Genomic DNA, 26408 nt, shown 5'->3' with positions numbered 1-26408 from the left:
GAGGAATTTTCCCTGCTCTTCTCATGCCTAAAGTAGGAAAAAAATTAATTCTGAAAAGCATATTAAATAGGCCAAGGCTTTCCTAGAAAACAGTTTTCCGAAGGAGGCGTGAAGGCGTGAGAGTCTAAGCCCAAGATGACATTGACAGGTCTAAGTGGCATGTTGGGGGGATAGTAATTTTGACATTTTTTGTCCTCTTCAGAGCTCTTCTAATTGTATCTCTAGTCTTGTCTTATTTCCTCCAGGCCAGGGGAGTCTGACTTTGATTCTTTTTTTTTTTTTCTTTCTTTTTTTGGAGGGCAATTGGGGTTAAGTGACTTGCCCAAAGTCACACGGCTAGTAAGTGTGTCAAGTGTCTGAGGCTGGATTTGAATTCAGGTCCTCCTGACTCCAGGGCCGGTGCTCTATTCACTGTGCCACCTAGCTGCCCCTCTGACTTTGATTCTTGTTACAATTCTAGAATGTTGCTTTAAGGTGATCATTAATGAATGTTTAGACAGCATGCCATGAGAATAAGGGCCAGGGAGGCTTTGTCAAGCACAGGTTGCAGCTCTTTTTCTCTTCACAGTTATTAGACTTGAACATTGTACATAAGCCAAGTACCGCACATTTGTTTGCCTAGATCTTAGCAAAAATATTTGACAGTTGTGTTATTCTTGTGGAAGAGCTGGAAGGATGTGGGCTGGGCTGTGATATAATTAGGTGGATTTGGAACCTGTGAAGAGATTTGGTGGAGTGTTGTAGATACAGAGCTGGAGCACTAGATTCAAATCCCAGCTTGGATTCTTAACTATATATGTGAATGACCTCAAGTATCCTCCAGTTCAGTGTCTATGAATCTGAACTCCTATAAATGACAATACCAGGGAATGTTCATTGCCAGTTTACTGGGACACACCTTGGTGTGGTCCAGAAGCCTTGTGCTGGGGAGCGTGTTTATCATTGACTTAATAAAGCCATATTTCAGATTTGTAGCTGGTAACTTAATAACCTGGATGCCCCAGTACTTAGGAAGCCTTGGATGTTCCCTCAGGTCAGGCAGATTAGGATCCTGTGAGCCCAGGCGCACTGGCCCATCCTGGGCCAGACTCATCCCGGGCTGCCTGTAAATGGGCCACAGTGGCTCCTCCCATTCGTTTTCCTCCTGGGATCCTCCCCTGCCATGTAATTGACTCATCTCTCTTTGTGAGACATATCCTAATGACCGGATTTCTCTTGTTCAGAGAAGCTCACAGTAGTTCACCCTCTCCACCACCAGAATGCACATGCCTCCTGCCTTCTGTGGCCTCTCATTTTCACTTCTTTAGAAGCTGCGGTCCTTGTCTTGAGGCTGTACAATAGCACTGGAAGAATGTTGGCGTTTTTAAGATGGGCCATTGCAGAAGCTCGATTTTTTTTTTTTTGCCTTTTGGAGGGCAGTTGGGGTTAAAGTAACTTGCCTGAGGTTACACGGCTAGTTTTTGTGTGTGTGTGTGTGTTAATTGTCTGAGGCTGGAACTGAACTCCAGTCCTCCAGGGCCGGTGCTTTATTCACTGCGCCACCTAGCCGCCCCAGAAGCTCTATTTTTTAAAGGAACTCTGCAGTTTCCTGAAGGCAGTCCAGCTTGCTCTCCTCCTCATTGACTCTTTGTACTGCTAGCATTTACATAGAGCCTGCTGTGTTCCAGGGCTTGTGCTGAGTGTTGGGAGTATAAAGAAAGGTAAAAAGATAGCCCCTTCTCAGGGAGCTCAGTCTAATGGGGGAGACAGTACACAAACAAGTGAGAGAAATTATTATTTTCTGTTATATTAATAACCAATTATTAAGTTAGGATTAAGATTTTCCCCCTTCATTTCCTCATTCAGGAACAGCCCCCGTAGGCCAATTGGTAGGTTTCTGAAGGACATGCCAGATAGAGAGGACCTCACCCAACTGGAAGACCTTCTGTTGAGAGTGTAAACAAAATCTGACCTAGGTGAATTCCAGCCCGAAAGCAGCCCCATCCACCCACTGGAGTTTAAGGCGACCCAACTCTGAACGGAGAAAACCAACCAGAGTGGTTTGGGTAGAGATGGATTCCCAGTCTCGTGATCAAACAAGCTTCTCAACAGGAGGAGCCGAAGGCCAGCTCCTCATTGGAAAATCTACCCCGTAATTAATTGCTCACCAGTCAGGATTGATTTTCACCTGTCAGTGCCCCCTCTTATTCCAAAGGTATTTAAGCATTCAGTGATCTGTGGTTTTTGTCTTTGGTTACCAAAACCACTGACCATCAATTTATCAATCATTAGCTAGCCTAATGAATAAATTGACTACTAATTACCCCAAACTGCCTCTTACGCTTTGCATTTGTCTCACAGATATGTACAAATGATGTATATGGGATAAATTGGAAACCATCAGCTGAAGGAAGACATAGCATTAAAGGGGATTGGGAAAAGCTCCTCCTAGAAGTTTGGGTTTTAAAGGGGGATTTGGAAGGAAACTAGGACAAGCAGGAGGTATAGATGAGAAGGGAGGGAGAGCAGCAGTCAGGAGACGGGAGGCCTGTCAGGAGGCCAGTGTCACTGAACTGCAGAGCAGGGGGGAGGTGGGGAGGAGAGCTTCACCTTGGGTCCTGGAGCTGATAGGGAGCCCCTGGAGTGGCTCCATCTCCATCACTCTGCCGAACATTGGCCCCTTTGCTTTTATTCTCCTTGCCCTGTGGAGGCTGAGCTCCTCCTCAGGTGAGCAGGAGGACAGGCCCAGGTGTCTGTGCCCTTTCCACCCACCCTCTACTTCCATCTTCTCCCAACTGGAGCAAGCAACAGGAATGCTTTTTGGGCCCTGGGGGCGCTCTCATAAGGAGGGGGATAAGGTGGGAGTGGGGATGTGGGAAGGAGAAGGAGAGAGGGCAGAGGAAGGGAGGGGATGAGAGCAGCTATTCCAACAACAAACTGTTAAACCAAGAATTTTTTTTAAAAGGTACGTATTCAGTTACATTGCTGTTAGTAAAAAAATTTTTTAGTGAAAGCAAATTTTTTGGTAACTTGTTGATAACAATACTTTAAAAGTTTTTGTCTTCATTTAGCACTGCCTTAATTTCTGTTTTTGTGTTTTATAATATACATAATATCCTAGTGTAGTAGTTCGTATATGGTATAGGGGTAGGGCCCTCCCAGGTGAGGAAATTCTCTTGGTGCGGCCGGAGCACAGAGAAGTTAAAGGACCTGTCCCTATTTACCTGGCAGCTAGCTAGTCTGTGTTAGAACCTGATTTCCAAAAATAATAAATCGCTCGGATTTCTGTGGCACTTGAAGGTCTGTAAAACATGCTCATTCGGTCCTCCTGCCAGCCACGGAGGCAGCCGTTTGGATGAGGAAACTGAGGCTTGGGATAGTTAGCTGAGAGCTAGTAAGTGTTAGAGTTGGGATTAGAGTTCGGGTCTTGTTGACTCTGAGTCAAGCAGGCTGTCAGCCAGTTGATTTATTTGCTATATATCAGGCCTGTTTATCCTTCTTATCTTGAAGTATAAGTATAATTAATTTGCACTGACTTAGTGTAGTAGTCATAAGTCATCTTTCATTGAGAGAAGTCACGAGTCCTATGATGCTGTGGCTTAAAAGAAACCCCAGAGAACCCCTCCACTAGTTGACATTGATATGATGTACAGTGTAATTGGGTCTGGCTTCTTGGATAGATGCATTTTTCTTGTTAACATTAAAAGATTTATATCTGTATTTAATAATTTTGTTTTGAAAATAAAACCTGAAGCATTAAAAATGTTTCCAGAAACTTATTTTATCACCATATTAATGGAATTTGCACCCAGAACATTATGTGACAAAACATTTCCAGAGGAAATTGGGGTTGTGTGAGATAAGTGCAGTTATAACTTGATGTTCTTCGCCAGCCTAGCACAATGCCTGGCCAAGTGTGCATCGAGGCAGGATTTGAACACAGGCTCACGGCCTCCAGAGCTGCCCTTTTCCCATGACTCTGTGGCCCCTCTCTTGGATCTTTGGAAATAGCTCTCCTGTGCTTTCCTGTTGCTCTACCCGTCCCTTTGAACCTTATTTTGCAAGCTGTGTTCCCAGTATCCTCATTAAAATGGCTTCCTTTGGGTGTTTGCCGTATCTATTATTTTGCAAACACACAGAGGTCACAGTTGTGCTGTTTTGTAGCTTGGTTCAGTTCCCCAAGCGTTTGGGAAGTACCTGCTGGGGTCCAGGCCTGCCCTGGGTACTGGGCATAAAGACCATGAAACCAGTCCTGCCTCCCCTGCCTTCAGGGAGTTTGAAGGCCAGCTAGCACTTTACCAAGAGCTTTGTGGTTGGCCTGACCGGGAGGGGCTCGGATTATCTCTGTTTTGGAGAGGAGGGAATTGAGGTAGGTAGAAGGTTAAGTGACTTGTCCAGGGTCATCCAGCTAGTACTTGCCTGACTACAGGACTAGCTGAAGTCATGGCACTATCCTGCTGTCAACTCTTAACTGGCTGGTGATATGGCCTGGACCCAAAGGGGCATGATGGCAAGGTGGAGTGAGATATCTGCAAAAGACAACCAGGAAAACCTGAGGGGGTAGAGAAGCCTTTGAGCTGGGGGCCAGCAAATACTTGCACAGTGGAGATGGCCCCTGGGCTGAATTGCAAGGGAAAGTGTGGATTTTAACAGCTTCTGGAAAAGTGCTTCTCTTTTAGGCTGGTAGCATAGGGTATGGAGGGGAGAGACATTCTATGTGAATGGAATTTGGGCATCTGGAGGCTGCCCTGTAGCCAGAGGGTGAAGGTTCTTAAGTGAGCAGTTGGTAATTCATTCTGTGGGCTGTAGGATCTGCTCTGGGGCCTTGAGCCGCAGAGTGACCTGGGCAGGCCTTCTCCTTAGGAAGCTGATTTTGGCAGCTTTGAGGATTGTTGGGTAGAGAGAGGAGGTAGGGAAGCCATTCAGGGGACCTACAACAGAGGGAAAAATGAGCTGGGAGGTTCAGTTTGTTGTTCAATGCTGCCCACTCTTGGGGGGGATCAAATGCATTTTTTCCATCCTGCAAATTGCAGAGTTTAGTAGGAGAGAATCAGTTGGACTTTGGAGCAATAATGAGCATGCTTAGTTTTCTGAAATGAGACTTGGCTGCTGTTAGCCTGCCACTGCTCTCTTTTAGTTTGCAGGTAATTAAGATTTGGGGTTTTAAAAAAACTTTTTACTTTTGGTTCTAGTACCTTCCAAACAGATATATTCACCATTAGTACTTTCAGCTATTTGAAGAATAATTAGGCCTTGGCTGTGCTCAGAGCATGGTGGGATTGTTGAGGGAGAGTCAGAGGGGCCTCTTGGGACATCTCTGTCATTTTACACATGTCCAAATTGAGGAACAGAGAGGTTAAGAGGTTCCTTAGGCACAGAGTAGCAGAGCTGGGGGTTTGGGCATATGCTGTCAGAGCAAACCCAACATTTGTTACTACACCGCACTTGGGTGGTTGCTATCTGGCAGGCAAAGCTGGCAAGGAATTATGGATCCATAACCTTATTCCCTTGGATTAAATGGTGGTCTTGATCTATTAGAAAGCAAGATAAAAAAACCTTTTTTTCTTCTTGTTTTCTAGGTTTATGCTGCTGATTGTGGGGACAGTGTTCTCCTAGAGCTACGGAAATTTTTGCCAAAATACTATGGCATCTGGTCACCACCTACTGCACCAAATGGTAATGCATTTTTTCTCACTATTTTCTATTTATGATTGCTAAAAATAACTTTTGGAATTAACGCGGAATTGAAAGCAAACCCTATAACAGTAGAAAAAGAAAAGGAACTCAAAAGAGCAAACTTAATCCTTAAGAACCAGGTTTTACAAATAACATTTAAAATTTCTTCTGTGACATACATAAAAATAAATGTCCAACTTTCTAATAATTGAACTGGCTAATCCAGATTTATCTAATTCCATCCCCTGTCTTGAGGGAGAAATATTTGACTAAGAGTACAGATATTCCTGGTTTTAGTGTTCCTTCAGAGCATTATTTTCAGGGGAAGTGATATGTGTGTGATTCTCTTTCAGCTATGAGGCTGAGGATTGCACAGGAATCCCAGTTTACTCCGCAGTAAGACTGAACAGAAGCAGGGATTGAGGGTTAGGCACCTGGGCTGGAGGGAGAAGTCAGGGGCTGGGTCATTCTTTTCTAAAGTTAACTGTTTGCAAAAATACAGATATTCTTTGCCCTTGAATTCAACTATGTGTCTGTCCTGGAAAGAACCAAGCACACATTGCTTCCTGTGGAAAAAAAGTATTACCTAGTAGAAGAACAGATTTATAAGTAAAGTTTATAACTGAAGTAAGTCATTGCTTTGTAATTGGAGATGAGTCATATTTGCTGTAATAATAAAGTGTAGGTTACAGAGGATTTTGCTGGATTAGCACTCAGTCCTCAGCATAATTTCCTCCTCCCTAAGCCCTCTACCCATTATGTCATTTTCAGAGTAAAAAGATCTCTTGCAACATTGTGAACAAATTGGATGTTATTGTTAATATTTTAATAAAACAAAAAGGAGCCTTTATGGACCAAGGAAATGTTTTATTTCATTATAATTAAGGGGAGGGGGATTTTTGGCGACATTTCAGGACAGACACATTGCCTGTGTTTAAAATTCAAGATAAAAACTAGTCCCATACCTAGATCAACATCCTTTTTGACCCACACACCATCAGCAGGACTAAATCATCATGTCTCTTGGTGACCTTGGAAGCACAGAGGAAGGATAAAGATAGAGAAGGAAGAAAAAAATATAGAAATAGAAGAGAGAAAGAATGGAGAATGAGGGAGAAAGTGAGTTATCAAGGACTTAAGCACCTGATATGTCCTTAGTGCTGGGGATAGGCAACCTGGCCTGGAGAGACAACTTGGACTTGCATCAGTATCCCCAAAATGTACATGTTATAGCTACAAGGTGATGTCGGGGGCACATCAGGAGAGATCCTCGTGGGCGGTGTCCTGTGAAGGAAACTAGGGATTGTGTGAGACAGAGTTGAGAAGGGAATCCATTCCAGTCATGGAGGACAGCCAGTCCACAGGTGTGGAGGTGAGAGGTGGGGGCTGCGTATGAGAAAGGAGGGGAGACCAGTTTGTCTGGACTGTGCAGCGTGGGGGGGCGGGGATATGAGGCAGGATGAGCAGAGGAGTTTTTATTGGCTCCCGGAGATAATAGAGAACCCTGAAGTTGGAGCCGTGGAGTGATGTGGTCAGATTTGCACTATGTAGGAAAGTCATATTGGCCGACATGGGAAGAGTGGATTGGAGAGAGAAGAGACTGGAGGCAGAGCCAGCAGAGGTGAGGCGGGCCTGACCTAGGGAGGTGGCTGTGGAATCAGAGAATGATGGATGTGAGGTGTGGATGGGTTTTCAGGTGGTTGTTTAGTCATTTTCAGTTGTGTCCAACTCTTTGTGACCTAATTTGGGGGTTTCCTTGGAGTGATTTGCCATTTTCTTCTCTAGCTCCTTTACATGGAGGATGAGGCAAACAGGGTGAAGTAACTTACCCAGGGTCAAGTAGCGAGTAAGTATCTGAGGCCACATTTGAACTGAGGAGGAGGAATCTCTCTGGCTCCATGCTTGGCTCTCTGTTCACTGTGCCAACCAGCTGCCCACGTGGAGGCAGAAATGACAGATTTTGACAACTGAGGGTATATCTCAGTAAGAGAGAAGGAAGAGCTTGGGTGACTGGAAGGCTGGTGGTAGCTTCAGTTGAAACAGGAAAGTTTGGAAGAGAATTGGGTTTGGGATAAATAGAGTGAGTTTGGGATGGCAGTGGGCCATCCACTTTGAAATGTTCAAGAGGTGGGGGGTGATAGACGATTAACGCTCAGAGGGAACACGTTATCCCACTGGGCAATTTCAGAGGCCATTGGCAGCTTTGGAAACAGCAGTTTCATTTGAGTGGTGAGATTGGAATAGAGGATAGAGGGTTTTGAAGAGTGTGAGAAGAGGAAGTGGAGGCAGCTTTTCAAGGAGTTCAGCTGAGAAAGGAGGAGAAATAGAAGCCGGCAGCTTGTTGGAATGCCAGTATCTAAGCATGAGGGACACAGGAATGTTTCTGGGCAACAGGGAAGGAACTAGTGGATATAGAGAAACTGGAAACTTTGAGAATAGCGGGGACACTCTGGAGAACATGGGAGGGTACGGGATCCAGAACACACAGCGGGGGACGGGATCTGGAACACGAGGGGCTGCTCGGGGAAAGAAAGGACCATCTCCTTGTGCAGTCAGCTATTAAGTGCTCAGTGTATGCCACACATGAGCCAATTGGAGGGAAAGAACCAGTCTTGCCCTCATGGAGCATACATTCTAATGTAGGGACAGCATACAGAGCAGACTTTATATCAGATGCTAGAGAGGGTAAGTTTTAATAGCATGAAGTACACTGGGTGGGGAGTCCTTGTATACAAAGGAGATGAAAGGTAATCTAAAAGGGGACGTAGTACCCAGTGCTTCCTGCATAAAATGGGCGTTGTGTGGCGTCTTGAAGAAAGCCAGAGGAGAGGGTGTTCTGGGAGGCCGCTGTGCCTGGAGTATGAAGTAGAAGAAGACATGAGGAGGTGGGCCAGGTTTGGAGGAGCTTTCAATGCCAAACGGAGCCCTCCTGCTTGTTGCCAGCAGTATCAGGAGCCACTAGAGCCCGTTGAGATGATGAGCTGTGCTTTGGAGCTGCCTGAGGGGCCTTAGGCATTTGGAGATTCGTGTCAGCTTACTAGTTCACCTCAGGATGTATTCATCTGGGAATCCTCTTCACAGAGAGGAGAACTGAACCCTTGGGAGCCAATGAAATAACCAAGTGAGATAGTGCAGAGAGAGACAGACCAGGAAAGAGCCTTGAATGACAGCTGGTTAGTGGCTGTGATGAGGATTGAGCTTCAGCAAAGGAGCTTGGCTGGGTAGGAGTGGTGAAAACCTAGAGGGAGCAGCATCCCAAAAAGCCAGAGAGGAGAGCATGCACAGGACAGCAGTGGCTGCCAGAAGGGTGAAATGAAGAAGCATCCGTGCCTTTGGAGGAAGCAGCTATTGGGAACCAGAGAGAGGACGCTGAGAAGGAAAGTGGAGCCCCACGTGTAGACAGTGTTTTCAGGGAGTTTGATCATGAAGGAGAAGAGAGTGAGGGAGGAGGAGGAGTTTCAAGGGGAGGAGAGAGAGTTCATGGCGAGCCTCCCTGGCTTTCAGCTTGAGGGTGGGAGGAGGAGGAGGAGGAGGAGTGAGGGCCGTGTCAGGAGAGAAGAGGAGCTTGGGAGCGCAGAGTGGTGAGTGTGCTAGAGGGGGAGAGTCAGCGTTTGGCCCTCCACCTTGCTCTGCCCAAGGGAGAGTGCGACTCCTGTGCTCTGTGTGCGTTTTCCTTTTCGTAGTCATGGATTAGAAATTAGACACTTATTTGACATTTAACTCTTTAGGGGTTGCTGTTTCTCCCACATACGTTTATAATAGAGTTTGAAGAAGTGATTTGTCATCCAGGGCAATGTTTTAACTTGAGAAAGAAGCATGAAATGTGACAGTTGAGTCATTCTGTGAGATGATGATGATGGTGTGTTTGTGTGTGTGTGTATGTGTGAGTGTGCATGTGTGTGCGTGTGTGTGCATGTGTGTGCTAGCTGTGTCATTTGCTTGTATCTAACTCTACAATGGATCATCCTTTATCTGGGTACACATCATTTCCTCAGAAATCAGAAAATGTCTGTATGTGGGTGGGGGGGGTAGCATGTTTGTAAAGCCAGGGATCCAGGCTGTTTATCACTTGTTGCCCAGACATTCATTTATTCTTGGGTATTGGGAGGATAAGGAAGTTTGTCATCAGGTAGACCCAGGCTGAGTGAGTGTTCTAAGGCAGGTTTAGGGGCTAGTCAAGGACTGGGGACTTTGGTGAGTTAGGCCCAGAGCCCTGCCCTGGCCATTGACCTCATCTGTTGGTGAAAAGTTTCTTCTTTCAGAAAATCTTTATGGCTTACAAGGTTGAGTTTGAAAAAGAAGAGTATCCCTTTATAGAATTGCAGCAAGCTCTAATTTGATGAATATTTTTGCAGAAGTGATGTGTAATGTGATCCTTTCTTGTAAATAGGACTTGCTATGTATTGGCACTTAGGATTAAAATATCTGTTCATATTGTGGGCCCTTATCTTTGGCATTTTCAAGAATCAACTTCTCATCTGGAGGGAAGAGAAACAAAGTGTGATCAGACTGTCATAGGTGTTAAGTATAGACTCAATTCATCTTTTTACATCTTCTCCCTCTGTTGCCTAGCATTGGGCCAAGAACAGATCCTTGGGGCTCTCCCAGAGATTTCTCTCCAGTTTGACCTCATCTAGTTAATGACTGTTCTTTGGCTTTAGTCATTCAACCAGTTCCAAATCCATCTGTTACCATATCAACCACATCTCATTACTTTTAGTTATCCCTTAGGACATTAATGTATATCACGTAGGTCCTGGGTATTTTTGTTGACAGTTTTTTGCAGAGTAGGAAGCTTGTGATGTTTGGGAGGACCAGTAAACATCCTAAATGGCCGAATTCTTTAAAAACCTTAAACAGGATATGGGCTAACTCAGTAAACTATTTGCGTTAAAAACTAGAATGCATTAAGTACAAGATTAGGGAAATAGGGTCCTCTACCACATGGTGAATAGTGTGCTGGGCTTAGAGGCTGGAAGACAACCTTAGTTCAGATCTTGCCTTAGTCACTCACCAGCTAGATTGGACAAGTGACCCGGCCTCTCTTAACTTCAGGTTCCTCATCTGTAAAATAGGCTTAATAATAGCACATCACAGGGTGGTTGTGAGGATCAAAAGCTCATTTATGTAAAGCGCTTTGCAAACCTTAAAGCATCTACAAAAGCAATTATTATCATTGTTCACTAGCCTCTGTATAGAAGTGGGGATTTCAGCTGAATGCCGACAGTGTGACATGGTAAATAACTAAGAAAGCCAGTATGACTTTAAGTTGCATTAAACAGGGCCTTTTTGGAGGCCTTTTCTCCTCTGCCCTGGCCTGGCACAGGCCCTGTCTGTGATGTTGAAGCATTTGTTTAGTGAGTTGTGAGTGGCCTTTTTAGGGGACAGTGACAAGGTGGAGGGTGACCTCCGAAGGAAGGCTGCCTGAGTGGTGACGGTCACATAGAAGGATTAGCCTAGTTCCACTTTACTGAGGGAGCAGAAGGTGGAAGTTGTAGAGGCCTGGTTTGGCTTGATAAAGAGGGAGCACTGCCCAGTAATTACAGTTTTCTTTCTGAAGTTTTATTGATGCATTTAGTTTTGTATACTGCATCCATTTACATATTACTTACAGTTTGTGAGAGGCCTCTTTGGAACAAAGTAAACCTTTTGTTGTGGTTTTGAGGGGGGAAGGCTAGGTACTTGGGCTTAAGTGACTTGCCCAAGGTCACACGGCTAATAAGTGACTGAGGCTGGATTTGAACTCAGGTCCTCCTGACTCCAGGGCCGGTGCTCTGTCCACTGCACCACCTAGGTGCCCCCAAAGTAAAATATGATACCCTTAAATCTGTATAAAAAGCAGAGATGCCTTCTTCTTCACCCTGTCATGACATCTCTCATGTCTTACTAATGGATAGTTTATTTCATCATGTTAAGAGGCCCCCTGAACTTGTCTTCAGTCATCAAGTCCTTTGAAAGTTGTTTATTTTTACAGTGTTACTATATACATTGACATAAAAGGTCACATTATAAACAGATTAGAGAAATATATCTGCACAGGAGAGATAGAGAAGGATCAGACAAGAGTGGAGAGGATCACAGAAGGGAAAATGGAGACACTTGGTGACTTCAAATTTCAAAGTTTTTTACATAAACAGAATGAATAAAGCTAAGAATGGAAGGGAGAAAATTAAGTCGGAAAAATCTGTATTGCCAGTTTCTCCAACAGTGGTCTCACTTCCAAGGTCTGTAGTGAACTGATTGAAATTTATAAGAAAAAGATCTGTTGCCTAATTGATAAATGGCCTAAAGGTATGAATAGTCAGTTCTCAAGGGCGAAAATGTAGATGATCAGAGCCTTGGGAAACAATGTTCCAAATTACTACCAATTAGAGAAATGCAAATGAAAGCAATTCTGAGATTGCACCTCAGTCCATTCTAGTGGCAAAGATGATGAAAAACCGAAAATGACAAATGCTGGAGGGACACCTGTGGGTGGGCCTGTGAATGGATGTGAAAGCAAGCTGACACCATATGTGAGGGAGAGCTAGAGACCCCCCATTGGGCCTGGGGCCCGGAATAATCAGTTCAAATCTTGCCTCTGACACTGACTTAGCTTTGGGACCATGGGCAAATCACCTAACCTCTGTCTGCCTCAGTTATTCCATCTCTAAACTGGAGAAAATAATACCACTCACCTCCTTTTTGGGAGAAGCAGATGAGCTAATATTTGAGTAGTGCTTACTTAGCACAGTGCCTGGCACGATGTGAGTGCTCTGTAAATGGTAGTTGTGATGATGATGATGATAGCCATGTAGTATTATTATTAAAAAATATGTGCTCTTTGACCCAGCCAGGCCATGGCGAGACCTTTTGTTCAGAGTTATTGATAGCAGCCCTTTTTGTGGTAGCAAAAAGCCAGGAAAAGGTCACCCTGTGACTGAGGAATGGCTGAAGAAGCTGTGGCCTGTGAATGTGATGGGGTCCTGTTGTGTTTGAAGAAGTGAGGAGGCAGATGATTTCAGAAAGATGTGGGAAGACGGATGGCGCCTGACACGGAGTGCGGTGAGCAGGGCCAGAGGTTTGTCAGAATTGGAGGGGGTGGCCTCTCCATTAGGGGAGCCTTCGGGCCACTTGGGGCTGTTGTAGATGGGATCTCTGTTTCAGTATGAGTTGGACTAGATGGTCGCTGACAGTTTGGGCATCCCAGGCTTCCTGTCGCTTACTGCTGTGGCAGTGACATCGCGCTGCCTGCTTGTGAGCAGCGCATTAGCCTCTGTGATGTGGCCGTGGCAAGTGTTCACACTTGGTACCCGCCATGCTTCTTTCTGTTTCCAGGGTCTTCCTTCTCTTTCCTCAGGCCTTTGCTTTCTCCTAATGGGGGAGATTGTGCATTTCAGCTACTGCCATAGCTAGATAGGCAGGGGCATTCTAACATCCCATGAGCTCTCTGGCCATCTTGTTCCAACAAACTTCCCCTTAAGCATCCAAGGGAAAAAATAAAACAGCCTCAGTATAGGATGAAGATTCTGAGAGCTGATATATCATTTCATTTGATCCCTGAGTCAAGTACAGGTGGAGGGCAGCTAGGTGGCACAGAGCACCAGGTGTGAGTTCATATCTGTCCTCAGACACTTAACTGACTGTGTGACCCTGGGCAAGTCACTTCACCCTGTTTGCTTCCATTTCCTCATCTGTAAAAAGATCTGGAGAAGGAAGTATCTTTGCCAAGAAAACCCCAAATGGAGTCATAGAGAGTTAAACACAACTGAAAAATGGCTTAACAACAAGTTAAGCAAGCCAGACTCTGTAGAGCCCGTGGTTCTGAATTGTCTTGCGATAAGTGTAATTTCACCCAGGTCCTGCAGCACAGGGGTTTTGACCAGCCCAGTTTTAGAATGCGGTCTGTTCGGAGACTCATTTGGACCCAACCTGTCCAACTCCTCTTCCCTGTGCTCTCTTTTACCCCATAGTTCAGGTTGTAGGTTCAGTCTGACTTTGGCTCTGGCACACCCACAGGGCCCCTTGCAGGGAAAAGCTAATGAAGCCCGCAGGGATTCCGAGCACATTGGCTTAGCTTGGAGCAGCCTTGCTGTGGCGCTCTAATGGGGTTCCTGTGACTGATCGTGACTAAGAGAGGTATGAGAGTGTAGCATAGACAGCATTGGGCTGTAAGAGTGGAAACCACATTAGCAGCCTAGCATTGTTGTTCAGGTCAGTCAGATCTGCCTTCCCTTATAACATGAGCTCTGTTAGGTCAGGGACTGATTTTGACTGGATGCCCAGCACATTGTAAATGCTTCCTAAATGCTTGTGGACCGATTGACTCATTTACAGCTGCCGTCTTGCCCTTCTGATGACATGTCACTTTCTTTAGAACTGTCGGTCTTAGAAGAATAGTTAAGACTTCTTTTTCCAAGTTTCATAAATCATGGCCTTTTCAAACTACTTTCCAAGTTACCACATCTGCTAATTGATCCCGGCTAGTTTCTTCCTGGTTGTTGTTTATGTCTCCCGGCCTGTTTGTTCCTGGTTAACTGCTTTGTGCTCAGGTATCCTCTGGGCTTTCTAAGCAGATTCTTTAAATGTCCGGGGAACCTCTGTGGGGACAAGTGGATATTTATCTTAGCCTCCTGGGCAAAAGTCATCAGCTATTGGCTCTTGGGCTAAAGGAGAGTAGTTGTTCAGTTTTAAGGCAGATTTACAGGAGTAGTTTGCCATTCATTTCCTTCTCTACTTCATTTTACAGATGAGAAAACTGAGGTTAAACAGTTAAATGACTTGCCTAGGGTCACACAGCTAGGAGCTATCTGAGGCCACACTGGAACTCCAGGCCCAGTGTTCTATGAATGGTGCCAACTAGCTGCTCCACAAAAGTACAGAGTTTATCCTAAAGGAGAGAAGACCTTTAAGATATCATTAGTACATTTTGGAAAGTGTTGCCTTTTGGATTGGCCTTAAAATTGTAAATTTAAAATGGTTAAAATTATGTCAGATCCTATTCTGTGATGCTCAGTTTTAGGGGCAGGCTGTGATAATGTGTGTTTATAAATTGCATTTAAACTTAGCTCTGCCACAGTAATGCTTCTTTTAGAAAGAAGGACAAAGGTGCATTCCAGAATATTAGCATTATAATGTGTTCAGTCGAACTGGGGTGAGGGTGTCTTTTTGGAAAAGAGAGCAGAAGCCTCAGCTTTGGGGACTAAATACAAAGGGCATTTTGCTTAGATGCCGTGGTCTTGACTAGGCTTGAGTGGAGAGACCTGGACCCGCAGGCCAGCTCTGACGTTTATTGCCTTTGTGACCAGAGACAAGTCACTTACTCTTTGTGAGCTTCAAATCATCATTTGTGAAGTGGGAATAAAGTTTGTATTCCTCCCCAGAACTTGTGAGGAAAGTGCTCCCTTTTCCTATTGTCCGGTCGTTCGCTGGCTCTTAGGCACACGTGCCACATTGGGCATCCTCCAAGCCTTGTCCTCTTCCAGACATCCTCATTTCTGTTGAAGCCGCTTCAGCCTTCTGGTCACAGAGGTTTGCCACCTCGGCATTACCTTTGACTCCTCACCCTCTCTCACCCCACTTAGACACTTAAGTGCCAAATGTTGTTGCTTCTACCTCCTTGACACTCATCCTGTCTGACTTCTCCATGGCCGCCACCTTGGGATCTCTCATCTGGATTATTTCTATAGCCTTCTCATTGATCTCCTGTCCCAAATATCCCCTCTCCAGTCTAAGCCCAAGACACAGGCTGAAGTGCAGCTCCGACCACAGCTCTGACCACATTACCCTCAGCACATTCTCATGGCTCCTTGTTGCCTGTAGGCAATGACATATAATTAGGTAAGTCCTCTCTGGTTTTTAAAGAAGGTCTGTACTGGGCTCCACTCTGCCTGTGCATTCAAGCAAACCGGGCCACTAGCTGTTCCTCACAGCTGCCCCTCCATCTGTCATCTCTACACCTGTGCTCTGGCATCCTCGGGGCCTGGAGCCCACTTCCACCATACCTCACCCTTAGGGTTCTTTGTTTCCTCTAGAAGCACCTCCTGCATGAAGCCCCGCAAGGATCTCTAGAGGAGGGCCCTGTTGTGGCTGTGTCTCTAGGATCTAATAAAAGTGCCCTGTGCCCAGCAGACGCTGAGGAATTCTGCTTTTGGCTTGATCGGGTTCTTCTGAACTGTAGCTGCAATCTCTTAGATGTGATTCCTACAAAGGGGAAAAGGAAAGTCCAGATTGGAGGGCAGGACAGAAAGCTCCGAGCCATCCTTAGATCCAAACCAGGCCCTCAGTATAAAGCTGTCGAGACCAGACCCGCAGTTGCAATAAAACTGCCAGGACAAGCTGAGCTCGGGCTTGGGGCTATTTTTAGGGGCGGCTTTCAGCTTAAAAATCATGGTTTGTTTTCTTTAGCCTGATGATGCCCTAATGTACTTATTTCTGTAGTTCCTCCTCATCCTTAAAGTCAACAAGTTGATCAGTTTCTTGTTTGGAGTAACACTATGCCAGGTCTTTGTTTGAGAGCCCCTGCCAAGGCTTTTCCTTAGCGGGAGGGACTGCCCACACCAAGTTTCTTTACTTGAATATTCCATGCGGACAGTAAGATGATTTTTCTAAAATTTTTCTTCTCTTTCTTCCCCTCCTTCCTTCTGTTCTTTCTCCCCCCTCCTCATTTTCCTTCCTCCCCTCCCACTTCCCCCCTACTCTGCTTTCTCCTTCCCTTGCTGTTCCCCGTTTCTCCCCCGCTCTTCCTCCTTCGCCTTCCCCTCCCCTTTCTTTTTTCTTGTATCTCTAGCACTGTATCCCCACAACTCCCTCCCCCAAGTAAAAACACTCTCTGGTAACAAATAAGCACACAATGCCGAGACCTCTTAGATCTTTCTTATAAAAGATTTTTTGTCCTGTTTCTTATAATAAAATCAGCAAATACCCACATTCAATGACAATTACTGTAATGGGAAGAACAGAAAAAGAATGTATGGATATGGGGAATCTTTATGTAGAGCTTGTTTTAAATATATATAAAATTGAACCCATTAGTTCCAAATCCACCCTGCTTGTCATGTGAACTCCTTCTACCCTTTTCTGTTTATTTTAAAAAATGTTTTATTCACACTCCTTTTTGGGGGGGAGTATCATTTGCATTGCCCTCCTGCACCCCCTATAATTCTTCAAAGAAAAAGAAAATCCTTCCCTTGTAACAAATGTGTAAAATAATTGTGTCTGAAGATGCCTTTTCATTCTAGTGTATCCATCATTTCTTTGCCAGGAGGTTAGGAATTTATCATGAGGCTTATGGAGTTATGAGTGGTCATTCCATTGATCATAATGCATCAAGTCTTTCACAGTTGTTTTCCTTTATGATAGAGTTATTGTATAAATTCTTATCCTAGCTCAGTTGACTTCACTCAGTTCGTACAAGTCATCTTAGGTTTCTCTGAATAAATCTCTTTTGTCATTTCTGATCGCGTTCAATAATATTCTGCTATGTTCCTCACCACAGCGTGTTCAGTCACTCCCCTATGGGGGAGCGTGCTCTTGGCTACAACAAAAAGTTCTGCTTTTAGATATTTTTGCACACAGATCTTTTCCTTTTTCCTCTTTCTCTTTGAGGTGCTAGTGCTAGGTCTTGGGGCATGCACCTTTCAGTGACCTTTTGGATATAGTTCAAAATGATTGAACCAGGAATCTCCAGTAATTGTCATTTTACCCTTTTGTCATCCAGACCCTCAGAGTTGTTTTAATTTGTATTTCCCTTACTGTTGATGATTTAGAGCATATTTAAATTGAGTTGTTGATACCTTGTACCCAGCAGTTTGTTTGATGTTGAAAATCACAGAGACAGCTTGAAGTCATTAATAAGTTGAGAGACTGGGAAGGCAGATGTGGTATAGTAAGGCTAGAAGGGCCGGAGTTCTGCCTGGGCCTGAGATCTTGGGCAAGTAGTTCTTGAGGCTGTTTCCTTGCCTGAAAATGGGGAATTGGAACTAGATGATCTGCTGAGGCCCCTTCTAAAAGTTTTTAATACTGTGCCTTTTAGACATAAGCTCCTCATTTAAAAAAAGAAGCCTTTAGACAAAAGATGAATGCTCTACAACTCACTTTTCATAGGTTAATGATAGCTTTTGGAAGGAAGGTGATGAAGCCAGGGCTTTCCCCTCCTGGGATTCTTTTCCTTTTGCACAGGTCTTGTCCAGTGTATCAGTATGCATGTATCGTTACACACTCACACGCCTCTCTCTCCCTGTTCCTATGTGAGCTTTCTAGTTTAAAAATCTTCAACAAAGTTAGCTAGGCAGAATTTATAATACAAATTTCTAATGGCCCTTAGGGATGTGTCTGTGATTTCTCCCACAGAATGATTCTTTTATCAGATTGTCATCAGCATGAATGATTTATCAGGCTTTGGCCTTTGGGAGGAGACCAAGAGCAGCAGGTCACGATAACAGCCTGTATTTTATTTTATGTGCCCTATGGTTTTTCTTCTTTGGATGATGTTTATACAACTTAAACCCTCTGGACTGGAACTGCCCTGTGAGGTGACCTGGGCTAACCTATAAGATGAAATGTAATGGGTATAAATTCCTGAAGCAGAAATCTTGCATGACATGCTTGACCTCTGCTTAAAGACCTCTAGCAAGGGGAAACTTGCTATCTGTCCATGCTTGACAATTCTGATTATTGCAAAGTTTTTTCTTATATTGGACCAAAATTTACCCTGCAGTTTGCACCTCTGTTTTCAGTTCTGCTTCCTGGGGCAAGAAAAACCCATCTAATCTTTATTCTGGATGACTTGTCTTTCAGATTTGGGGAACAAATGTTTCCCCCTTTTTTCCCAACAAAAACCAACCAAAAACCTTAGCCTTGATTGAAGTCATTAATGTTTTTTTTGTTTTTTTAAAGCAATCGGGGTTAAGTAACTTGCTCAAGGTTACATGGCCAGTTATTTCTGGGTATGGTGCTGAGTATCTGAGCCCGGATTTGATCCAGGTCATCCCAACACTGGAGCCGGTGCTCTTACTCTCCGCTGAGCCACCTGGGTGCCCCTAAGCAATTGGGGTTAAGTAACTTGCTCAAGGTTACACGGCCAGGTGTTTCTGGGTGGGTGCTAAGTGTCTGAGCCCGGGATTCGATCTCCAGGTCTTCTCAACACTGGAGCCAGTGCTCTTACTCGCTGTGCTACCTGGCCGCCCCTGAAGTCATTAATGTTAAACAGAGCAGGAAAGTACTGAGACCTGACCTGAACGAAGATAGGGTGTGGTCCAGAATGTGAATGTCTTTTTGAGATGAAAGTTGACACTGATAACGTTGATCAGTCTTCTTTGGGTCCATTTGTTCAAAGAGTTTTGAACCCTTAGAACTATACTGTCATTTAGCTCATGAATGTCTTCATCTTCCCATCAAAGGTTACATAAAAGCTTTTCCAAATTTCTGTTTGAATCCAAGTGTTTTCTGAGTCTTTGGTATTTTATGGATTTGTTGACCTTGTTACCTTATCAGTAAAAAGAAATATGGTTTGTGTGATTTGGATTCTTTCTAATAAATTGATACTGGTTCACACTGAAGACTAATTTTTTTTCCCTGAGGGCTTTACAGTAAATGATCTCTGCAGTTTTGCAATCTAGGATTTCAGGGGGAGGGAGGAGAAATCAAAGTCAATTTATCTCTGGCCTAAAAATGGAATAAGTTAAGAAGCCGTCTTTTAAAATCATCAGAAAGAACTAGACATTTTGAAATCATCCACAGACATGTCCATTGCCATACACAGAGTTCAGAAGAAGACTGCGTGTGAAACTTTACATCTGTTTTGCACAGTTTATAAAAAAAACAAGAGAGAGAGAGAGACGTGATGTAGCTGTTAGAGAATTGCTCTTCGTGTGTGAAGGGGTCACACAGCTGGTGTCTGAAGATGGATTTGAACTCAGGTCTTCCTGACTCCACTGAGACACTGGCTGCTCTGAGATGGATGGGTGTGTCTTAAAGGTTTTGCAGGCTTCCTTACTAGATGATATTTATAAGACACTTTGCCAACCTTAAATCATTATATAGATTCTAGCTGTTAGCAGCAGTGGCAGCAACAGTAGTTACGTCCGTCCCTCAGGCAGACAGTGCTAGGATAGTGGGTGCCTTCCGCCATTGACTTTTTCATTCATCCCTTGCTTCTAGTTCAGACGCTTTACTTTTGTACTCCTTCCACTGGTTGATTGATTGATTCCATCAGAATGGTTGTTAGAAATCATCCCACCACACCACACCGTAGTGCCCCAGCTGTGGCAGAGCCTTCCTAGCTCGTGTGGGTCAGGTCCTTGACTGTAACGTAGTGATGTCATTTTGGTCCTCTTTGAGCACAGAGGACCAGCATCATCATGCTGGAATCGCCATGCCTGGAATGTTCTCCTTTCTCTGCTTTGTCTGCTGACCTCCCCGACTTCCCCTTAAGTTCCAACTAAAATCCCATTTTCTCCAAGAAGTCTTCACTAGCCCCTCTAAATTCTAGCACTTTCCCTTCGTTAATTATTTCTGTTTTTCATATATAGCTTGTTTATACTTATGTGTTTGAATCTTGTCTCCTTACATTAGACTGTAAACTCCTTGGGGTCAGGGGCTATCTTTTGTCTCTTTTTGTATCCCCAGGCACAGGGCCTGGTGTATGTAGTAGTACATAGTGAGTGTTTATTGACTGACTTAAATGAAAAGCATGATTTTAGTTATATTGTCTCCTTGACCCTAAACCTGTGATTCTTACTCATTATTTACCATTTTGTTGTTACTCAGGGCTCCTCTTTGTTGCCTTCCAAGGTTGGTGGAATGATTCGCTTTTTGCTTTAATTTCACCTACTTTGCTGATTAGACTGCTGTTATAGCTTTCTAATTGGTTTCCCTGCCTCCCGTTTTTTAATCTACCCTTCCTATGACTGCCAAAATAAAACATCGTAAGAGGTAAGCCTTGCCTTTGCCATCTTCCTTCCTCCCCATTCCCCTGCTTCCCACCCCTATCTGCACATAGCCTTCTCTTTAAGCATCCAGTGCCCTGAATTTCCCACCAGGTGGGGCCAGGCTTCAAAAAAGTTCTGCATTTTAAAATGAACAGATTTCTTCTTCCCACAATTGAAATTCCCTCAGCTCACTTAACCCATAGCTAGTTAGTAGGACAAAGTTAGCTTTCTTAAGGCATGGGTCTGACTGGTAATCAGCCTCTCCCTGTAAATCATATACACAGTCATTAGTCTGATTTTTAGGCATTTCTGCATTCTGTCATTTGGTCTTTTGAGCTAGTTTTTCCTATTTCCTATTTCAGCTAGACCATTAACTGTCCTCAAATTCTACTCCAAGCTCGGGAAAGGAGAAGGACATCATCTATTCCTTCTCCAAATAGGTTAATGCTTATAATACATGACATAGAGTGCTGGTATTAGTGGTTTGGCTGTACTCCAGGTAAGACAGCTATTCCAGAGTAATTGGGGAACCTCACTGCCCCTTATTACACTGTTTCAGTGAGAAAACTTGCTTTAATTTATGAGCAGCCAATTTACAGAGGAACTTTTAGAATGCACCAACAGCCTCTGTACGTTTCTATGTAATGCTTTGCATTTATGAAGGATTTATGTCTAATAGTTTGTGCCCTGTGAGGGCCCTCTCAAGGGGTCATGTTTTTCTTCAATTCACAGTAAGGATAGAGAAGTCCAGTGTCTTGGAGATGGCAGTTTCCTTATTTGACTTTCATAAGTTCAAGCAGGTGGCAGTTTAGGGTTGGCACTCATGTCTTTGTACCTTACTGCTGTGTGCTGAGAAAACAGGGTCTTCACCATAATGTTCTTTGGCCATCTTCATGCCATCTTTGAGCGATCTGTCTCTTCCTGGGAGGACCTAGTAGTCATTTGCTGTCTGGCTCCATTCACCATCCTTGTGAATTCCTAGACCAAGCTCTCTCTTCCTTTCTGGCCCCAACCCTCTATGTAGATTAATTATCTTCCCTTACTGGAATGTAAGCTTTTTGAGGTCAAGGATTATCTTATGTCATTTACTTATATACTAATTATTTAGTAGTGCCTGGCACATCATGAATGCTGAGTAAGTTTTTTTTTTCTCATTCATTTGTTGTTTCATTCATTCATTCATTCTCCCCACAACTTTCAGTTTTGAAACCAGCAGCATTCATAAAGATGCTTAACCAGACCACTGACTGCCCTTGGCCTTCTCTTCTCATTAGTATGTAAAGAGTGAATGACCTCCGACCCTGGACCTGCCATATGATGAAGAACCCTAGCCATTCTTCACCTCACCCTTTTTCCACTCTCTTCTCCAGACTCCAGCCACCTCCTCTTTGTCTACCATATTGTCCCTGTGCAGAACCTTTCCGACATTAGAATGTAAATGCCTGTGCTGGGCACAGTGCCTGATAGATAGCAAGCATTTAGTAAATACATTGTTTATCTGTCTCTTCCACCTGTTCTTCCCTCTCTGTTGTTGTCTACTAGTGAGAATTAGTTCATTGATGTAACAGCTTAAATTCAGAATCAAGTCTCGCTTGCTTATTCCTTTTCTTTCATCTTAAAGAAAGTTTCTGGTTTCTGTGCCCCTTCTCTCTGTTCCTCATTTATTTTTTCCTATGGCTTAAATTCTCTTTACTTCAATGAAGATGACTTCCAGATTTCTAAAGAGATTACTGATCTCACTTTCATTTGACTCTGGACCATCTTCTCTTGGTTGTCCTGCTGGCCTCTCAGGCTCAGGCCCCAAACTGAAGTCACCTTCCCCATGCCCTTTGCCCCGGTATCTTTTCTGCCATTGACACTTCTCTCTCATCTCCCACAACCTGTCAGCCCTGAGGATTCTGCCTCCATAGTATCGTAAATAATGGCTCTCTTCTTTCTCCTCGTTCTGTGATCACTGATTCTAAGAGGTCTTTCTGAAAGGCTTAACGGATAGGCTACTGAATTTAGAGTTAAGACTGGCTACTGCTTCCTAGTCTGTGATGATGGACAAATAATTTCCCCTCACTGAGTCCCAATTTCTTCATGTAGAAAATGTAGGTATTGGACTAGATAATGTCTGAGGTACTTGCCAGTTCCAAGTGCTTTGATTCTCTGGTTTCACTTTTGACTACTATAATAGTATTTTTTCTATTAAATAAATAGTATCTTGTCTATTAAAATAGTATCTTATTAAGTGAACTTCTCTCCAGTTTCTCCCTTTTCTAACTCACCCTTTATGTTGCCACCAAAACACTTTTCCTTGTGCATGGTGTCATGACTCTACTCAGAAGCATGCAGAATCAATCCTTAATTCAAGAATTCAGGTTCTCTCACATCTCACAGGCTTGCTTCTTGTTAGTCCTGGCCAAATTCCGTGTTCTAGAAAATAGGAAGCTACTGCCCCTTGTTCTCTTCCCCTGTTTCCCTGTCTCTGTGACTTTTCTTCTTTTCCTCCTGTGTCTGGTGTGTACCCCTCCCTCCCTCTTTCTCTGAGGTTCATCTGACTCATGTGGTACTTTCTCTGAAACCATTCCCCTTTCCTCCCTCTCAGAAGGAGGTCAGATGCCTCTTTCTTACATTGCCTGGGCCTTTCTCACTTAGTATGCTTTCTTTTGCATCACATTTCCTTTTGTACATCTCTTTCTTCCACCCTGTTAGATTCTGTATTCTTGAGGTCTGTGTAGTATATAATAACTAGGGTCCCTGGTGCCTATCATGGAAGTGTTAAAATCCAGTGCTAAGACCTAGGTGCCTAGAGGGTTTACAGTGAATTTGCAAAGGAATGTGCCTAGCAACAGCTTTTGAAATGATCCCCTTGCCTTAAAATGAAGCTGTTAGTGTCTTTTGCAGCCATACAGGCTGTTGGATGCTTTTTGCTTATGGTTGAACATGATTTCATCCATCCTTGGCAAACAGCCAGTTCTGAGTGTGCTGCTCCTGACTAGATCTGCTAGTGTATGCTTGTGTGGTGGAGACCTGGGTCTAGGGAATTTGGGCTTATTACGCCTGATTGTTGCTGTGCAGTCGTGTGAGTTGTGTCTGACTCCTCATGACCCCATCTGGGGTTTCCTTGGCATGAATGCTGGAATGGCTTACCATTTTCTTCTGCAGCTAATTTTATAGATGAGGAAACTGAGGCAAACAGGGTGAAGTGACTTGCCCAGAGTCACACAGCTAGTGAGGCTCTGAGGTCAGATTTGAACTCTGGTTTTGCCGACTCTAGGCTTAGTGCTCTGGCCACTGTAACACTGTACCACATATCTGCCCCATCATACTTGAATGTCTCATTACGTTCTGTATGTGCTTCTTTCTTGTGTTTTTCCCTTCAGCATCATTTATATTGTAAAAAAGTTTGCATTGCTAACCAAAGTTTGTTTTTAAAAAAAACAGATTTATACCTAAAACTGGAGGACGTGACACATAAGTTTGACAAGCCCTGCATAATGGATGTAAAAATAGGGCAGAGGAGCTACGACCCACTCGCCTCTCCTGGGAAGATCCAGCAGCAGGTCAGCAAGTACCCGCTGATGGAGGAGATCGGCTTCTTGGTGCTTGGCATGAGGGTAAGGCACGTGCTGGATTCAGATCAACAGCCTAACACATCTCTGCTCCTCCTGTTAACAGTGACATTGCCAGAGTGCACACAAAAGGAGCTCATGGGCATATTTTAGGGCAGAGTGTTTGACTGTGAGCTCACGCTTCTGGAAGCAGAGGGAATTGAAGCAAGAATAGGTCAGTGCTTAGAAAGCTAAAATAAGACAGGGGATTTGGTCTGCCTTTCATTAAGGTAAGGACCTCATTATTAAGGATTCTCTCATTTGAGTGTAGTGCTTCCTTCCAGGTTATAAATGCTGTTGAAAGAGGGCAGCATTGTGTGTAAAGGCACCCAAAACAGGAGTCCCCATCTTTCTATTTATGGGAAGCTCTGTGATTGCATAATTTCATTCCATCCTAAGCTCTGCTTTCTTGAAGACCTTTTAGAATCAGACTTGGATGGTCCCTCGCCATGCTGAATTGGAGAGGGTAGACCAGTCATACTGGTACCTGAAGATTATCTTGTAACTTCTAGCACTGCCTTCCCCTTAGGAAATTCTCACAGGCATTGAATATGTCACCAAGCTATGGGCAGTCCCCCTTCTTTTACACTGGCATTTCAAGAACTGTGAGTCAGAGGTGGAAGGTGTGTCTGTCAGTCATAAACCACGGTCAGTTACAACGCACATATTAGGTAGTCCAGATATAAAGAACCATCTAAATATCAGAAGAGGAAGATTATGAAATGAATATGGGCATGCGTTTCAAGCATCTTTTATAAAAAGTGCAAAGAATGTCACATAGATCACAAATAGAGATTTTAGAAAGATTTTCAAAGCATAGTTTTAGAGTTTTCATGATTTCCTGGAAAACAGTCACGGTGAACAGAATTTCATTTGAACAGACCTCCAGGGACCAAAGAGATAAGTCTTATGAAGAGGTGGAAAAACACTCTGAAATAGAACCATCACCAGGTCTTCTGAAGACTGACTTGTTTATGGGGATGCCTGTTGATTTGTGTTTTGCTCCACGTGTAAGTCTGAAGCTTGGCTTAGTTCAGGACTCCATGAACTACTGGGCAGCCCTCAGATAACCAGGTCTGTTATTGGACTCTGGACCACTGATAACAAAACCTAGAACAGCTCTTCTCTAATGGCTTGGTCCCCATCGAGGCTTATCTCTCCTATGCTGTTTAGTTATGTTCTGCTCCAGCATTTGCCAGCTTGTATTTAGCTTAATGCCAACTCACAGATGAGTCTGTTGTGCTGTTTAGTTCTACAGAGTAGATTTGGGGTGGAATTCTGTCTTTTGTATCTGATAGAGAATTTGTAATAATGCGATTCTGTTTAAGCTTGGTAATTCTCAGGTAGACCAGTAGTTAATACTGATTCATAGAGACATCCCTGCTGTAGACCCTACCATCTCATTGACTTATTTATCATCATCATGTTCTTTGACTTTGCCAATGAGCTCATTGGCTTCTTGGACGAAGTAGCATTTGACTTGGTGCTAAAGGATCTCTGTAGGCTTCCAGCTGAAAGGAGTGAGGGCTAGCCAGACAAAGGAGATAAAGGGGCCTATGTGAGCAAAGACACTGAAGCAGGAGCCGTCTGTGGGGATGGATGGCAGGTGGAATGTAGACTGACTCTATCCAGAACATAACTGCAGCAAACAAAGATTGTAATGCTTAAGTGATTTCAAACAGTCTGTTGCTACTTACTGTGACAAAGACATTCTTTTGACTGGGGAATAGCTATGGAAAATTTAAGATAAAAGGATTGATTCTAAATAGATATTACTTGTTAAATTTGTGTATGTAACTATGGATTATAAACTGTATCCAGTATTCCCCAAAGCATATATTTAGAAAATAGTAAACACTTACTAGCCGTGTGACCTTGGGCAAGTCACTTAACCCCAATTGCCCTACCTTCTTCCCCCCTTCAAAAAGCAAAAAAAAAAAATGTGATTTGCCCTTCAGATGAGGCTGTTTTCACAACATGTTAATGAACAAATATTCTTGTTTCTTTGTCTTTGTCGCCTCCTCACTTAGCCCTGTACCAGTCACATGTTAGACACTTAATAAATGGTTGATGATTGGATGGAACTAGAAAACTGTACTTTGATATTTACATGTAAAATGTACATATATCACAAAGATGTTATAAACAAGAAGTATGTGAAGTCACCCATTTCCAGTTATACCTCCAAATAATTTCTGATGTGTTGTTTTCTGTTACATCCTTTTTCATAGGACTTGTAGATTCAAAG

General features: G+C 43.8%; 1 protein-coding gene across 1 annotated transcript in view; it reads left to right on the top strand.

Moving 5' to 3' along the window:
- Nucleotides 1–26408, top strand: part of IPMK (inositol polyphosphate multikinase) — an 85619-nt gene that overhangs the window by 37647 nt on the left and 21564 nt on the right. The window contains exons 3-4 of the mRNA XM_069101814.1: nucleotides 5559–5655; nucleotides 23994–24166. Of these exons, the coding sequence (XP_068957915.1) occupies nucleotides 5559–5655; nucleotides 23994–24166 (270 nt within the window). The remainder of the gene's footprint in view (nucleotides 1–5558; nucleotides 5656–23993; nucleotides 24167–26408) is intronic.

This window comes from Petaurus breviceps, unplaced genomic scaffold, assembly GCF_028583685.1.
Source record: "Petaurus breviceps papuanus isolate PSGF00001 unplaced genomic scaffold, PetGlider_PUasm1.0 490, whole genome shotgun sequence".
In the NCBI taxonomy this organism is placed as follows: domain Eukaryota; kingdom Metazoa; phylum Chordata; class Mammalia; order Diprotodontia; family Petauridae; genus Petaurus; species Petaurus breviceps.
Note: the sequence above shows the minus strand (reverse complement) of the source record. Positions and strands in the feature narration are given on the sequence as shown.